Source organism: Gymnodraco acuticeps, unplaced genomic scaffold (assembly GCF_902827175.1).
Source record: "Gymnodraco acuticeps unplaced genomic scaffold, fGymAcu1.1, whole genome shotgun sequence".
In the NCBI taxonomy this organism is placed as follows: Eukaryota; Metazoa; Chordata; class Actinopteri; order Perciformes; family Bathydraconidae; genus Gymnodraco; species Gymnodraco acuticeps.
This window is the reverse complement of record NW_022992095.1, coordinates 1,096,882-1,114,302: the sequence shown is the minus strand read 5'-3', so window position 1 is coordinate 1,114,302 and position 17,421 is coordinate 1,096,882. Positions and strand designations below refer to the sequence as shown.

General features: G+C 42.0%; 1 protein-coding gene across 4 annotated transcripts in view; it reads left to right on the top strand.

Moving 5' to 3' along the window:
- syne1a (spectrin repeat containing, nuclear envelope 1a) overlaps positions 1-16,973 on the top strand; it is a gene marked incomplete at its 5' end in the record, with an annotated part of 86,570 nt that extends 69,597 nt beyond the window's left edge. For 2 of the 4 annotated variants that reach the window (XM_034202757.1, XM_034202754.1), the window contains 17 exon segments: positions 3,289-3,451; positions 4,075-4,262; positions 4,496-4,646; positions 5,154-5,336; positions 6,883-7,020; positions 7,548-7,739; positions 8,242-8,560; positions 9,217-9,285; positions 9,653-9,786; positions 10,240-10,366; positions 10,487-10,698; positions 11,229-11,435; positions 12,072-12,200; positions 12,903-13,139; positions 13,370-13,456; positions 13,966-14,024; positions 15,582-16,973. In XM_034202757.1, coding sequence (XP_034058648.1) covers positions 3,289-3,451; positions 4,075-4,262; positions 4,496-4,646; positions 5,154-5,336; positions 6,883-7,020; positions 7,548-7,739; positions 8,242-8,560; positions 9,217-9,285; positions 9,653-9,786; positions 10,240-10,366; positions 10,487-10,698; positions 11,229-11,435; positions 12,072-12,200; positions 12,903-13,139; positions 13,370-13,456; positions 13,966-14,024; positions 15,582-15,861 — 2,875 coding nt within the window. 4 annotated transcript variants of the gene reach the window in all.
- Between the last annotated feature and the right edge of the window lie 448 nt (positions 16,974-17,421).

The window sequence follows — 17,421 nt, the reverse complement described above, 5'->3', positions numbered from 1 at the left end:
CCGTCTCATTAAAATATCGGTATGCTGGGAATTGAGAGTGGCCTGACCCAAATGTTGACTCTAACTACCCCAGCTGCCCCCCGACAGTCTTCCGGCTGTTCCCCTCTGAGACTGTTGTGGATGAAGGAGGAAAGGGGAGGACAGAGTCTGACCTCATACAGACAGCTGCACTCTCTTTGTTCCTTATATACTTCCTTCACTAAAACACAACAGGACAGAAACCTTGTCGCTGTCACAGAGTGAAGAATACTGTCGTTAGGATTTCTATCTTGTGGACTTTTGTGGTTTCTGGATATTTTTTTCTAGTCAAACACCTTTTTCTTGTTTTTCATTATTCATTAAGGTTTACTCACATGCATGGAGCCTCCAGCTTCTGTTTACAATCCCCTTTGTGTGTCTTTGGTTTATGAAACTCCGACACAGGCAAGCTCTGCGGCACATGCCTCTGACTGTAAGTCTCTTTTTAGAAACAGCAGCACTTGTCACTCTCAGGCACTCACACTCAGAAACAGACACACGCACAAACATAACACACACACACACACTCACGCCTGTTCGGGGTTCTCTTTTTTTAACTTTGGAGAGCAACAGTTGATAAGTCACAGTTGTGCCCCCCCACCATCGCCTGTTCCCCCTCCCCTTAATGCACAGACAGAGTTTAGAGAAAGTCCCATGTGGAGCTCGCAGACGAAAGAGAAGATTGTTTGGAACGACACCGTTACGCTTCTCGACGTGAACGTTGTCTTTGGGAATCTCGCACCCCCATGGTTTTGGATTTAGGGATGGATAATATGGCAGGAGGCCCGAGCGAGGATCTGCCGGAGTGTGATTGTGATGTCAACAGGCAGGACAAACTTATTTTGAACAGTTTACAATGTTGAAAAAGAGTGCAATGTTTCATGTCTCATGCAATGTTTCTTGTGCACTCAAAATAGATTATGATATGTTGGTTTTTTTATCCGACTCATCTTTTCTGTGGATAGTTAGAGCAAGATAAGTATGTTTCTGCTGCACAAAGGTTTAGAGGGCTCAATCTTCTTTCTCTTCTTCTGTTTTGCTTCAGCTTCTTTGTTAAGTGGAGATCTGGTTCGTTCAACTAGTGTTCAAATATAATTTGTTTGTTATTTTAATTAGTCTGGGTTTCCAACTGTAGGGTGGAGGTTACCACACAGGACATTATAATACGTTCCAGGCGGTTCAGACAATGACAGGAGTTTGATTATCGCATCAGTGTTTGATTGACTTCCAAGTTAACCTGACCCATGATGTGTGCAACCGTATACAGAGTGCAAAGTATACAGTTTGCAGTTTGTTTTGGCTAAGGACTGGTGTATGCAGTGGATCATGTGATGCTCTGCAATATATTGCCCTATAATGTGAACAGTTAAACTAGTTAATCCTGCAGTATGGTGCAGTATAAGATGCAGATTAAGGAATGTTCTGAATGTTGTATGCAGCTGTAACCATGCAACACAGCACATGAGAGCTGCAGAGATAGTAGAGTGCACTTACTAAATGTGTCTATTGTTATCAGAGTTCTTTAGGTAACATTAAAGGACCAACGCCTTCATTCTCATCAAGTCTGTTTGGTTAGACAGAGAGAGTTTCATTGCTTTGCAGGGTGTGGAGTTGAGCAGGCTGAATGCTGGCTAATTTAAACTTGTTTCACATATCTTTTATTGCAGTGTTAAGGGTTTGGAAATGTTTGGCATTTGCAGACCCAAAATGGTTCGCAGTTGTTCTCTAGGGTCAAATAAGAGTTCACAGGGTGTCCGCGGGGTCTTAAAAAGTATTAAAAATTGATAAATCAATTTAGCCAAAATTAAGGCTATTAATAAGTATTAAAAAGTATTAAACTGCATTTTCCAAGGTATTAAGAAGGTCCACAGCAACGACAACATGAAACACCCTTTAATTTACTGAAACAACATGTCGGGAAACCCCCTCAAGGTGGCCCCATGCATAGCGTGCCATAAAATGCTGCTTCTTATTTTAAGTTTCGTTGCCTTGCTCCGCTCTGTGGGGGGGGGGGGTTTCTCTGCTGGTGGACTACCTGAGAGATATACAGCAGGAGAACACGCCGTCCACCTCGGAGAATAAACAGAAGGGCAACCATGACAACCATGCTCCAGGGTCTTCTTCGCTGCTTTTGGTGTATTTTGTGGCGGCAGCAGCGCCACTTACAGGCCTGGCATATGTACTACAGCGTTTCCAGCATTTCCAGCGGTCCAGTGTGAACGGACACGTTAATGAATCGAATGCGTGTGAACGGAAGACTTTTTTGCGTTTGCGTATGCGTTTTACTGTATGCGTCCTCGTGGGGCCGGGGTCTAAGCCAAACTATATCCGGTCACAGAGATCTGCTATTTTAAAGTAAGGTCAACACATATCGACCCTAAATATAGTCTATATTAAGAACGAGAAAAGTCTTAACATATATATCGTTTTTTGTAAACATATGACAAATGTGTGAGGGTGATGACGTCAGAGCATCGTCCTATGTGCCGGGCTTAGCCCCGGACAGCCCCAGCCCAATTTAACCCCTGGGTATTTGTGAGGGAGCTCCTATATGGCATTACCCCGCTGAAGCTCACCAAAGTTTAATATATTTCATAGTTCAAAGTTTTGTCAATTGTTTTGTTTATTGGTCAAATACTGGTTTCTAATGGTTTCTGAGGAGTTTTACTGGAATGAAAGAGCACATACTGCATTAAACCTGACCTTCAAAGAGAGGTTGAAGTTTATGTGGAGAGGAGGCTTCAGTAGTCTGTCTGCACTCTGTTTAGTTGTGCTATCTTACAATCAATATAGTAAATGTGAGGTAAAGTGTGTCGCCAATGTAACCGGTTAGAACTCGAAGTTGCGATGAGGTCTTAAAATGTATGGAAAGGGTCTTAAAAAAGGTCTTAAAAGGTATTCAATTTGACTTCAGGATTCCTGCATATACCCTGGTTCATTACTTCCCAACAAAGATATCTGTGCAGATCTGTTACTCTTTGCTCTGTCAAGCTGAACATGGCACCCAGTTACTCTTTATTCTGTGTGAGCTTTCTTTTTATTCTTACTTTAAAAGTCACAACCAGATCCATATATGTGTTCAGTTAGTTTCAACAGTGGATGAAAACATGTTTTCTGTTGCTTCATCATTTTTGGTTATGTGTTTTTTTTATCGCCAAAAATTAAAACAGGAATAAGCTGTATTTGTCTTGTGTCCATCCCACACTGTCTGCCTGAGTGGTTACGGTTGTCCCTGTGCTGACTATGACTCCCTCTCTGTTTCTCTACCAGGGTGAAGAAGTTGAGGGAGACCCTGGTGGCGGTGCAGCAGTTAGATAAAAACATGAGCAGCCTGCGTTCATGGCTCTCTCACATCGAGACGGAGCTGTCCAGGCCCATCGTCTACGACACCTGCGACGACCAGGAGATTCAGAGGAAACTCAAACAGCAGCAGGCAAGTGGGACAGAAGGCCACAACAAGTTAAAAACAGAATGATTGATCTGAAAAGTAATACAAAATGTGTCTGTGCCAATGTTGGCAGCGTTTGTCCAGTATGTGTTAGTGACATCCTGGCTCGCACACAAACTACAAGACATATGCTCACTCATATGCCCAAGCACCTACACAGACACAAACAATCCCACATGTACTTTTCTGTTTATACAACATAACACCAGAACAGCATGACTCAAAGTACTGAGTTGGTGGAAAATGAGTGACACTGAATCACAGCATGACTCATGCTTACATCTCGATCAGTTTAAAGCTAGCCTAAAGTCAGTATCAGTATCCTTCCTGTTGACCAAGCTGCAGCTCTAAATGTGGAGCGGATTCTGAAAACCCACTGACCTCCTTCCTGCAGATTAGACTCACACATGAAGTTACTGCACTTAAGCAGGCTAACTGTGTTCCTCTATACACTATTGCTGATTTAATTTATAGCATGAAAGACACATGTGGAGCAAAGCCAAATAGGAAGCTCAAGACACATCAAGCTACATTAAACAACATTGTGAGACACCTACAATCTTTTTAAAGGCTGCATAAATAACGAAATCATTCTGACTAATTTGCAGACGCTGCAGAGGGACATAGAGAAACACAGCACCGGTGTGGCATCAGTATTGAACCTTTGTGAAGTCCTGCTCCACGACTGTGACGCCTGCTCCACGGAAACGGAGTGTGACTCCATCCAGCAGGCCACCAGAGGGCTGGACCGACGCTGGAGGAACATCTGTGCCATGTCCATGGAGAGGAGGCTCAAGTCAGTGCCTCTTGCATACATTCAGTTCTCCATATACCTGCATTCATATGAATACACTGGCCTTAACATTGCAAAATTGTTAGCCAGTGCCATATTTGTGTTGAGATTAAATGTTGCAATTAATCCTATATAGTGAGAAGTCTTAATGGCCAACTGTGTTCTGAGTGATCTATTTAGTATATTACATGTATAAGTATAGCCATGGCGTTACCAAGGATGTTGTCTCTGTGCAGGATTGAGGAGACGTGGCGGTTGTGGCAGAGGTTTCTGGATGACTACTCCAGGTTCGAGGATTGGCTGAAGACTTCGGAAAGAACAGCAGCTCTGCCTAACTCCTCTGGAGTTCTGTATACTGTCGCTAAAGAAGAGCTGAAAAAGTTTGAGGTGAGTTTATTTCACTTTTGTTAACAGAATGTGAAGTTGGCTGCGTTTCAAGATAGAGAGAGTCATTGCAGGGTAGTGGAAACATAGAAAAAAAGAGAGCCGAGTGTCATGTTGCTCAAAGTCGTCTGCTCAGCTGCTGCTGTCAATCACTGCGAACGTGCAAATCCCTGCAAGCTGTCTGTCTGCCTGCACCATTAGGATCTGATTGGAATGCTCCTTTTTACTTAAACATAGATGTACCCTGCATATTTCATCATGTGGAGGGTTTCATGCATTTATTGACCTTCTTTACTACAATTTTTTGTACTTATTTACTTTTGTAATTTATTTCTTACTGCAGTAAAAATGTAATGTTTTCAGATTTGATGGGACATCTGTAGTCCTTTCAAATAGTTTGTTTTCTTTGTGCATGCACATAAACCTTTTTTAAAGACGTTATAATAAAGCATGTATGTTCGTAAATTCTGTGTCCTATTCAGAGTTTTAATCTGTGTGTTTTTGTTGCAGGCCTTCCAGCGCCAGGTGCAGGAGTGCCTGACCCAGCTGGAGCTCATCAACAAACAGTACCGTCGTCTGGCCCGGGAGAACCGCACCGACTCCTCCCTGAGACTCAGGGAAATGGTGCATGACGGGAACAGAAGATGGGATAACCTGCAGAAGAGGGTGGCCGCCATCCTACGCAGACTCAAGGTAATACAGGCTGAGATTGTTGGCTCAATTAACTCATTTGTAAGAGTTACTAATGCAACCGCTGAAGTCCTCTCCATTAGTTCTCACAGCTGTTTTCAATTATTCTATTTCGGCCCAGTTATGGTAAATAACGTAGGGTGACCAGACGTCCCCGTTTTCCGGGGACAGTCCCCGTTTGTATTGCCCTGTCCCCGGTTGAAACTGTCCCCGGAAATGTCCCCGTTTTTTTAATATGCGTTCACATAGCAACGTGAAATAAAACGTTTCATGTCAGGAAACACTGGGTAAACAGACTATGGTCAAGCCAGCCCCCACTTTCGAAAACACAGTCCAGCCAGCCCGCACGTTGTATTGCGGTCTGATTGCGGTGCGCGAATATCCTATGCATTACGGTAGAGGCCTGTAAAAACTGCCTTCAATATAAAAGCGTTTACTTGGTCAAAATCAAATATACCTAAAAAACACACCAAACATATTCATATATACTGGAGCTTAAATTAAGACATATGTACTATATAATGTGATCAATAATAATTTAAAACATACTACGTATATAACTACCACATTATAACTGAGTGAATGTAAAATGTAAGGATATTTATGAAGACATATCTAACATTTCCACTGGGTGACTCATTTCAATTGATGTTGACACCATTTCACAACACTCCTAAAATAACATTACTTTCTGAAGCACAATTTCAAATGTATGCTGTTTAAAATCTCAAATTAGATCTATTGTCCATCTATATTTTGATTATTATTTAATGGAAACCGTCCATAATCAAAGAGTCATTCGAAGTCAATCAAATACTTATTTCACTTCAGGGTGATAGCAGGACACCCCATCTAGTCAATCAGATGTATTTGATTTCAAAATCAAATACTTTTGAAATCTCATATGGGCTATCGTCCTTCTGTTTTTATACAAGAATAAATAAAAAACTGTCAAATTATCAAAGACTTATTTCACTCCAGGGTGATAGCAGGAGACCCCATCTAGTCACTCAGAGAGAATCAGGACAATCTGATGTAGAGTTTCAAAATAAAAGACCTTTGTAGTCTCATATATGAACTATCATCCCTCTATTTTTAGATAAGAATAAAACAAAAATTATCCAGTATCAAATACTTATTTCACTTCAGGGTGATAGCAGGACACCTCATCTAATCACTCAGAGAGAATCTGGACAATCTGATGTGCAGTTTCAAAATTAAAGACCTTTGAAGTCTCATATATGAGCTATCGTCCTTCTGTTTGTATCCAACAGTTAAAATGTTCGAATTACATTGAACCAGAATTGTCCCCCTTTTTTCTTTAATAGTGAAGAAAATTGGATATGTTAATGAGATTTTGACCGCAAAACTCAAAATGTCCCCGGTTTTAATTTTGAAAATCTGGTCACCTTAAAATAACGTGCATATCCATTAACCAGTAACATCCCCCTACTTCACTTCTTGTGTTGTTCAGAAAAATCCCAGTGAATTAAAAAAGATAAAGAAAACAATTAATGATTGTTGTCTGTGTCTCCTTCTTTTCATTCAGCACTTCATTGGGCAGAGGGAGGAGTTTGAAACGGCGCGAGACAGCATCCTCGTGTGGCTGACAGAGATGGACCTGCAGCTCACCAACATAGAGCATTTCTCCGAGTGTGACGTACAGGCCAAGATCAAACAGCTCAAGGTAAGACAGAAATGTTGGTGCTGCACACAGCAATCCAACATGAAACACAACTCAACCAAGATGCAACACCAGTGGATTAATCATAGATGTAAATGAACATTTCGGGGCGGTGGTGGCGAAGTCGATAGGGACTTGGCTTGGCAACCAGTTCAAGTCCCGGCAAGACCAAGTGCTACCGAGGTGTCCCTGAGCAAGGCACCGTTCCCTACACTGCTCCCCGGGCGCCGTTCAAAATGGCAGCACACTGCTCCTAACACAGGATGGGTCAAATGCAGAGAAACAATTTCCCCACGAGGGATTAATAAAGTATATCAAAAAATCTATTTGCATTACTGTATATCAAACTTTTTTTTAAACTTTTGTCCAGATTTGAATTTGAGTTTGAAAGCCTTACTTTGAAACTCAAATTCTGAGCTTGGCTAAACTGTGATGGGAATTTTCTGTTTTTTAAATATTTATTTCAAAAGATTTGAAATGCATTGCTTGATGGTCTTCTTATTGTTGGATGTTGTGTGTGTGTTTCTCAGGCGTTCCAGCAGGAGATCTATCTGAACACGGGGAAGATCGAGCTGGTGTTCAGGCAGGGTGAAGCTCTGATTGAGAAGAGTGAACCTCTGGACGCAGCCGTCATCGAGGAAGAGCTGGAGGAGCTGCAGAGATACTGCCAGGAGGTGTTCGGACGAGTAGACAGATACTACAAGAAACTCACCCGCCTGCCTGTGAGTAACAATACAGACGACACACATCGTGCAGTAAATACTATATCATCTTACAAAAAACAATATTCCTCAGACAGAAATAAGCTTGAATAAGTGAATATGAGAGATTCTTGTCTAATGCTTGCAAAGAAGATTGAGAATCTGACTTCCTGCTAAAGCAGCAGTCACTCCATATGGGCCACTCGTTAAACACATGACAACATTTACACTACAGCTGTCCCCCTTCCCCACCACCTTGCGAAAACATGTGTGCAACATAGTTTTACCCTGACAGCTGGTAAGGAACAGAATTCACACTCGTGTTATATTTGCATGTCAACATGGAGTAAAGAACACATGCTCACCTTACAGTACCTCACAAAAAGCACTCTGAAACTTCTTAAGGGTACATATTTTGAAATGATAGCTGACCCTTGATTTCCTCTCGTACTTGCATTATATTGTCCCTCCCACTATCTTGCTGTCCTTCTTCTCCTAACATGTTCCTGTCCTTGTCCCACAGCTGGCCGATGATGAGCTGGATGGCTCAGACAGAGAGCTGGACATGGAGGAGGGGGGCGAGCTCTCTGACCTGCAGTGGGCCGACCCCTCTCTGCCTCGGACGTCCAGCCGCCAAGCCTCTGGTACGACCGCCCTCATACGGGCAGACCGCTCGGGACGAGACACCCCCGCAAGCGTGGACTCCATCCCACTGGAGTGGGACCACGACTACGACCTGAGCCGAGGACTGGACAGCCCGGGAGGACGAGGCCTGGTGGAGAGCAGCCGAGGGCCGGAGGAGGAGGAGGAGTACCTGAGGACGGCTGCCGCAGTGCTGTCAGGTTGGTCAACGTTATCCATAGATGATGGATGATTGGCTTAATGGATGCTTGCTGATTGCCTGTGGATGTAATCATAAATGTTTTCCTAATGTGCTATTTTAGAGGTCTGCAATTTCCTCAATCTCCCAAAAAGTTTCCTAAAAAATAACTATATTTAATTAATAATGTATTATAGGAAAAACAGCTATGGTGTGTTAAAATATATATGTTATAAACATTTCCGAAAGAAAATGAATAAGAAATAGTTTTTAAAAAAGTTATTTTCAGGAAAGTTCTTATGTCATATAAGGAAATTAGAGACACATCAAATGAGTTGATTCCAATGTTTGATATCAAATGGTAACACATGTGTTATTATATAGCAACAACAGTCATGTGATGAATTGCTGTGTTAGGATTGAGGCTTATTAGAACTGATGGTTAGAGAGGATTTCATGGTGAAGAAAAAAATCATTGTTCAGTTTTCGCTGTTTTAAAAACCAGGCACCCGTTGTATCTTTTCCAATAAGGGTATTCATGTAAAGTCCAGTCATTTTTCCAGTAAGAGCTTTGAAGTGAACATCCAGATCCGTGCCAAATGATTATAGATTAGCACAGATGTCATATTTACACCATGCCCACATTGTAAGTAGTATGTTGTATGTCTTTTTCCCCAGATGTAGTTATTCCAGAGAGCCCAGAGGCCTATATAAAACTGACTGAGAACACATTGAAATCGTCCTCTGGTAGGAAACAGCATGACATATGACAGCATGCCATAAACTAAAACTTTAACTTTATTTTGATACTATCATACAAGGAAGCATGTCCCACCATTCAGAGAAGCGTACTAAAAGTGTCAAAATAACATCATTGCATGCAATCCACATCACTAAATGCTAATCTCACCCATTGCCTTTTGACTTGTGTGTTAACATGTCATTGTTAACTAAATCTGACTTTCGTGTTCTTTTCTTCCATGGCTTTCTGTTCATTTGCATTCCAGACTAATGCATGCCATCCAAGCCTCAGCCGTCACCAACAGCATGCTAAACCTTTTCATGCAAAGCGCGTCCTCTCTAGTGTTCTTGACTCTGTCCTAACCTCTTTCAGGTGATCCGGGTCAGCTGGAGGCCAGCCTCAGGCAGCTGGACCAGGCTCTGGACGCCGGGCGGTTCCACCTCCAGCAGAGAAAGGCCACCGCCAGCAGCTCCAGCCCCGACAGGGACTCCACCTACATGGGCTACGTGAGTGCTGAACACTTGCAGAGATATGTGCTCGCTGTGGGGGGGAAATAGCTGTAGAAACTGTATCTATCTTCAACTGTATGCATATTATTATAATCTTTCTTTAATTGTTGTTTCTTTCAAAATGCACTGTTGTTACCTGCATACGCAATACAAATGCAAATATAATAAACTCTCAACCTTATTATCATTTAAGGAAAACAATGTAAAAATGTAAATGTAATATGTAAAAATGTTATGTAAAAATCTAAAAATTGTATTTGTATTTACATCTCAAAACATTATCTTGCACTATTTTATTTGTTTTATCTGTTTTATGTCCTATATATATTCATGTTGCATTGGTCGAGGAGCCTGTGACAAGTCTGTCATTGCCATATCTGCACTGTAGCTACTGTGCACATGACAATAAAGCCTTGGATCGAAAACATATTTCTCATATCATCCCTCTAGATGCGTCTGATGGGAGAGTGTCGCGGCAGTATAGACGCAGTGAAGAGAGCAGAGGGAGAGCTGACTGAAGACGAGGACGACATGCCGGGACTCATCAACCCCACCAGCACCGACACTCAGAGTGCAGGTCAGTCACACACACACACACACACACACACACACACACACACACACACACACACATATAACCTTCTCCTTTAAATAGTGTGCGAGCTGTGTTAAATAATTCTAATCTGTTTCCCTCCAGGTGTGATCGAGCGCTGGGAACTGATCCAGGCTCAGTCTCTGAGAGAGAAGCACAGGCACAAGCAGAACCTGCAGCAGTGGCAGCAGCTGATCTCAGATCTGCAGAGCATGAGGGCCTGGCTGGGTCAGTCTGAGGCCGAACTCAACCAGCTGCGAGGACTCCAGCTCAGCACCGACATACTCACCATCCAGCAGAGAATCAAGAAACTCAAGGTTTGTTGACACGTCTGTTTCTGTCTTTTTCAGTTCCTGTTTCAGCAAATGTTGAAAAATGCAGATAAATTTGTCGGCTGAAATGGGACTGATGTAAACTGTCTTTAAATTACAATTTTGGCTTCCAACAATGATTTAAACAAGATAATAAAGCTTCAACAATTGTGCCATATTGCTATGTATCTATGTATTTAATATTTTGACCTTCCACTCACCCTTCCACACACACACACACACACACACACACACACACACACACACACACACACACACACACACACACACACACACACGCCTCAGTATCTAGTCCAGCTGCTGCTGCCTGTAAAGCATTAGGTGAGATATCACTATGCTATAAATACACATCCCTCTGGAGCCTAATAATCAAACTCAGCTTAATCCGGCTGCACTCCTCTCTGCTGACACCTCCTGCATTCTGGGCTTCCTCTCTCTAGGAGCCACCTACAGTCTGACCCGGTTTATGGTTCAGAGTTTTCATAAATACTCTTTTCTTTGACTCCTCCCCTCAGGAGCTTCTGAAGGGAGTGGACGCCCACAAGTCAGAGGTGCTGTCCATCAACCTGAGCAGTGCAGACTTCCTCCAGTCAGAGCCCGACTCTGAGGAGGCGTGGGAGTTGAGGGACGGGCTGAAGGAGATGAACGCCCGCTGGGACCGTCTGGGCTCCTCCCTGGAGGACTGGAGGGGGGAGCTGCAGAGGGCGCTGATGCAGTGCCAGGTATGAAAACACACACTCTCCAGGAATAAATAATAACTGATATGCATCCTTAATTTGGTCCTCTGTTATGTTGCATGATTTTTGGATGATTATTTTTGGAAATATAGACTTATGACTTTTTTCAATGTTCTATTATGTTTTTAGACATGCTATACTTGACTTATTCAATTTTTCCACAAACTATACTATGACTTCTTTTGACTTTTTTCCACATACTATATTATTATTGATTTCTTTGAAAAAATTTCGACATACTATCCTATATATATATATCCATTATTTAACCAGGTAAAAAGTCTCATTGAGATTAAAATCTTTTTTTCAAGAGCGACCTGGCTAAGAAGGACACATGAACAAAGTTACAACAGATAAAACACAGACAACACAGGCAGACGAATACAGCGGTCGTAAAACACAGATTAAATGGCACATTAACCAGTCAATATGCAAATATATGACTTTCTTTTCACTTTCCTATACTTTTTCAAGTCATACTTTACTGTGCAATTGTATTGACCTTTCATAGCATACTATACAATGACATTTTTAAACAAAGATATAACACTTAACTTGAGGATAAACCCTGCAATATGAGAAACTACAACCCAAAGCTAATGTCAGTGATGTTTCCTGCAGGAGTTCCATGAGACGAGCCACGGCCTGCTGCTGTGGCTGGAGAACATCGACCGCAGGAGGAACCAGGTGGTGCCCATCCCCCCAAACCTGGACCGTGAAGAGTTACGAGCCCACCACAAAACACTTACGGTATGTCTCTGTGATGTATGCTTTGTGTACAGCAGACTTTGCATTTAGTTGTATTTACCATAAGTAAGTGGGAAAAGGTGCAGTCCCTGAAATGTGGTTTATTCTCACAGGAGGTCTTTAAATGTAGTTATTTAACTTTGTTCTCTCTGGCGGCAGGTCCAAGTCTTTTATTTAATGTGATATGGTCTGGTGGTCTTTTTTGTTCTGTACACATTTTGTTAACCTCTGCTCAAAAGAAAACAAATGTTTGCAATGTATTAACCTTACAAAAAAGGTTAGAAAGAGGGACAACTCTTTTCTAGAACAAAGAAGCAGAAACATTAATAAAAAGGTCATCCATCAGGAACAAATAAAACCTTTACATTGTGCATAACAAAGGATGAACATTAATATATACAAATATCAAAATCAAGGAGGGGATAAAAATGTCATCAAAAAGTAATTGTGATCTGCCATAAAAAAAAAAGTAGAGTTAAAGGTAAGCCATAAAAAGTGTCTTGTTCTAAAATGTTCAAGTCTTTTAAAAGTCTTGAAAAATGCCAGAAAGAAAATTCAAAACTTAAACAAAAAATAAATACAAATATTCATAATAATATGCCCTAAAGAAGTAATAGTATGTTATCCTAAAGGCCCTGGCATAATAAAGATGACATAAAACATTCATAGTATTCCAAGTCATAAACATCTTTTATTTTCCCGCAGCAAATCAAGCGTGAGCTGCTGGACTCGCAGCAGAAGGCCTCGTCTCTGCAGGAGCTGTCCTCTCAGCTGCTGGTGGACACTAAAGCCTCGGAGCGGATCCAGAGTCAGGGCAGCGAGTGTCTGGAGGCGCAGGAGAAGGTGCACGTGATCCTGAACCGACTGAGGCTGCTGCTGAGGGAGGTCAGCGGCGACCTGCAGGGGCTGGAGAGGAGGCTGCAGACCCCCGCCACGCGGCAGGTGAGGAAATGAATGAGGGGGTTGTTTATTATACTTAGAAAACTACATCTTCCTTACCGTAAATACTAGAGAGAGTTAGCCAAGAGTCTATGTTCATCTGTGGAACCTAAACAAAATGAATTGTAGTAGAATAAACAAGTACAGTTTGGGTAAATGTACTTTTCATCAATGTCCATTAATAGCATCATTTTAATAAAACATAACGAATGTTGTTTTTATCTTTTTTTCAGGATTGCCTCTCTTTGCCTGTTGGTCCATCAGAGATGTGCGGATCAGCTGCTGAGTCAGAGGTGACCGTGCACAGTCACAAACGCTTGGTAATGTTTCCCCTCCGCGCTCTCTTTGATCTCATCTTCCAAATAATTATTTTTATAAAATATAAATGATTTTCCTTTTTTTTTATTGCTTGCTGACATTTAGATAGAAAAACAATTGTTGCTGCCCCCTCGTTTGTTTTGGGGATGTTTTTGCTGCCCCATGTTGATCTGCCAAAAATATACAAGAGAACCTGGCTTTTCTTTTCTGTAATGACTCGTATCTCATTTAAGAAGTAATGTATACAATTCATTATCTGTTTCTGTCTTTCTATGTAACTAGTAGTTTTAAAATAATTGATTTTGTCAGTCTTTTGTACCTCTGCAGGATTCATTCTTGAGAAGCCAGATTGCTTGGTTCTGAAAGTGGATCAGCGTCATTGATTTTGTTGCTGATGTTATGGCTCCTTATGTTATTTGATTTTCTCTCATCTGAGGCTTTGTCTTCATTTGCCCTTGACTGAAACATTCTTTTCTTTCTTTTACCCCTCCCTGCTCATTGCGTGGTACAGCCCCGAGGCAAAAGTAGTCAGGCCCACCCCGGACCCCCTGAGAGCGGCCCGCGCCACAGGTACCTCTCTCCTGGACTCTGGAGACACGGAGGATGATGGAACCACAGCTACGCCTGACTAGAAACTTGATTTTTATAAACTCAACCCATGAGAAAAATCAATGAATCAAATCAGACTGATTGTAAAATATATTAGTAGAGGATTTAGCCTTTGATTGATTAGTTTTGAGGCTTTAACCCTGCGTTCCATGATCCTTCCTCATTCTAGAGACCATGTTACCAGCTCTTAAACGAGGGGGGACTCGCCTTCATCAGGCCGCTCCCTTCCTCCTTTAAATGTTTTATTTCACTGCTTCTCTTTGCCCTGCTGCTTTTTGAATGGCGTCATGGAATATGGCCTTGTCATACGTTTTGCTTCTCCTCTCTGAGTGACTGCAGCCCTCTCCTCGCCCACTAGATGGCGCTATCTGACCCCCCCTCCTCAGCTCTGTTTATCTGTCTTTGTTTCTTGTCATAGTTGAAAGCAGGATGTGTTGAAATAACTCCTGCGTCTTTCCCCCTCTACCTTAACTCCCACTTTCTTTCCTGTTTCCTTTCCAGACCTCTTAAATGACCCACCTCTGTCATTTCTGATTTCTATCATTTCCATTACATGCCAACAACAACAACAACAACACAGGCCTGGTGAAGACTCAGCCTAAACTAGTCTCGCCTTATTGTGGCAGGAATAATCTCTTTGTCCCCCCCCTGGTAGTATCCTTCATATAAGGGTTATCACGTATGAATGGGCTGCAGAAACTAAAACTCGCCACACACAGACACATCGTGCTCATAGCAGCCGTGTTTTCGCATCTAGCAGACTAAATGGAGTTAGCAGAGTGCGAGGCTGGAGGAGTGTCGGCGTGTCTGACCTCCTGCAGCCTCCTGGAGGATGAGCCGCACTGAGAACATGATGTTCCTCCCCTCGAGTCTTGGCTCGAAACGTGGAAATCTCCAGAGGCATTTGGCATTTCTCCTGCGTCTGTTTGGACGAGACGTGGCATTGAACTCTCACACACTCGGCTCTAAATCCAGAGTGTTTCCTCCAGTGAGACACAGCATATCTGCGAGTGATGGCTGTTTTTTAAAGTGTGCCTGTGTTGTGTGTGTGTGTAAGTGTGTGTATCTCTCTGTTCAACTGTGTGACTGTCAATCTCTCTAACGGTTGGATCTATTTTCTGCATTTTCCTTCCTGTCGAGTGTTTCTTCGGTCCTTCTTTTTTTGTCAGACATGGGTTAAATAGTTTTTGCAAACATGTTTCTTTAAACCCACTTGAAAGTCAGAACTACTATTAATGTGAATACAAATTATTTTCCCTAAGTCATTATTACAATATTTTCTCAGTTAACTTTTAGTCGATAGATTGACTGAAAAAGTCTTAGTTTGATCATCGTGCGCTTCAGATTCAAGCACATGAGGTTGAGTGTTCTTCAGAATTAATGCGAGCACACAAACCTTGAATTTTAACTAAATTAAAAAGGCTATTAAGTGTTTTTTTACGAACCATGATTTGCAAACACTAGTGGACTCAGGTCTGTTCTCGGCTGTGTTTAACTTAACTCTGTGTCTCCCTGCAGCCGAAGCAAATCCCCCGGCGCCGCTGGCTGCGTTTCCTCCCGTTCTGACCTCCAGGATGGCGTCTCCTCCTCCTCTTCCTCCTCCTCCTCTAAAGGCCAGTCCTTCCTGCTGCGGGTCCTCAGGGCTGCGCTTCCCGTCCAGCTGCTCCTCCTCTTCATCATCGGCCTGGCCTGCCTGGTGCCCATGACGCAGGAGGACTACAGCTGTCACCATGCCAACAACTTCGCCCGCTCTTTCCATCCAATGCTGCGCTACACCAACGGACCTCCGCCCATATGAGAAGCAGCCAATCATCTACCTGCTGCTTTGCCAAGGACTCCTGAATGTCTCCTCTTCACCCCGTGCCCTAAAGCAACAAACTCTTCTTTGCATCATGAAGTGACTCAGAGGTGATATGAAGACTTCCCTATCTAACAAGGCACACTCACCTCAACCCTTTAAACCCCCTGCAGAATACATGGAGCTTCATCTGGAGACCCCATCTCCAAATAACACTTTTAACTTAAATGTGTACATTATTTTATAAAGTTTTCTGAACAAACCTGAGAGATCAATGAAAACAAAGCACTATTTATATACTGTATGTATGTTGGGAGCCAAAGTCCACCGTGCTTTTTGTCCATGATATCCAGAGCTGCTACTATTTATTTAGTGTTCAATCAATTATTAGATTGTATGTTTTGATGAAGCACCACCCTGAGAGTGGGGTATTGTACCTTTTCAATTGTACAGTGGACCTGCAGCTTGAGTAGCAATCACTCACAGCCTCGGAAGTTTGTTTCACAAGACACATTTGAAGACAATGCAACAACGGAAACAGGAGTGCTTTCTGAAGGATGATCCGAAGTTTCTGCTTGAATTTGGAAAAGAAGTCGACGTAAATGACGTTAAAGCAAAACATCTGAACCTCGAGCACTGATGTGAGCACTGTCGAAGGTACTGCACTGAAGCCGTCCAGCCAAGATGGCCGACTTCTTTCTCCAAAAGCCAACGCTTAAATTCCTGTTTTTAATTTCAATATTTAATCAAGGAGGGCAAATATTTTAAACGAGTTATGAGCTCTCAACTGATTTGTATATTTTTGTTAAAATGCCTTCATAAAGGCAGTTATTTTGTATCTTTCTGCTTGAGCATGCACTTCAAAGTCCCTGCTTTTAAGAAAGCCAAACAATCACTGGTAGTTTTAGTAGACGGCTGCGACAGGAAACTGAGCTTTGTAATAACTGCGATAATTGTTCTGCGGTGATGACGAGACATTGCATCACTGCGTTGGTAAAACAGAATCTGTAAAAACTGATCAAATATTAAAATGGTTATTTATGTATGTACAGTTTGCTAATGCTGACTTCATGAAGAATACTCTTTGCAAATAATAAAACATAAAATATTTACTGCTGTGTGTTCTTGGGCTTTACTTTGAGATTCCAACAATGACAAACAATATTTTCCCATTTAAAGCTTTTATTTGTATGCATAGTAAACAAATGACAGACAAGTTTGACTGGATTTACACTTCACAGCTAAAGTGGCCAAGTCCATCTTTTGTAATACTGTATCGAGGCTTTTCATCAAGATTTAAAAACACAACTACACTGTAACGCTAACTACGTATTAGATCCTGGTAACATGATTTTTAACAGCTAAAACAAAACAAATAGATTAGGCGATCAACAGGAAATGAATCCACAACATATTTCTTAAGCTTGGATGCTTATTCGCCATTTGAGCAGCATATTTTCAGTTTAGGATGCACCCCTAGCCACAACATAAGCCTATGGATGTGTTGCATAATGTTCATAGACAATTCAAATTGTTGGAGGAACAGAAAAACCTATTTGA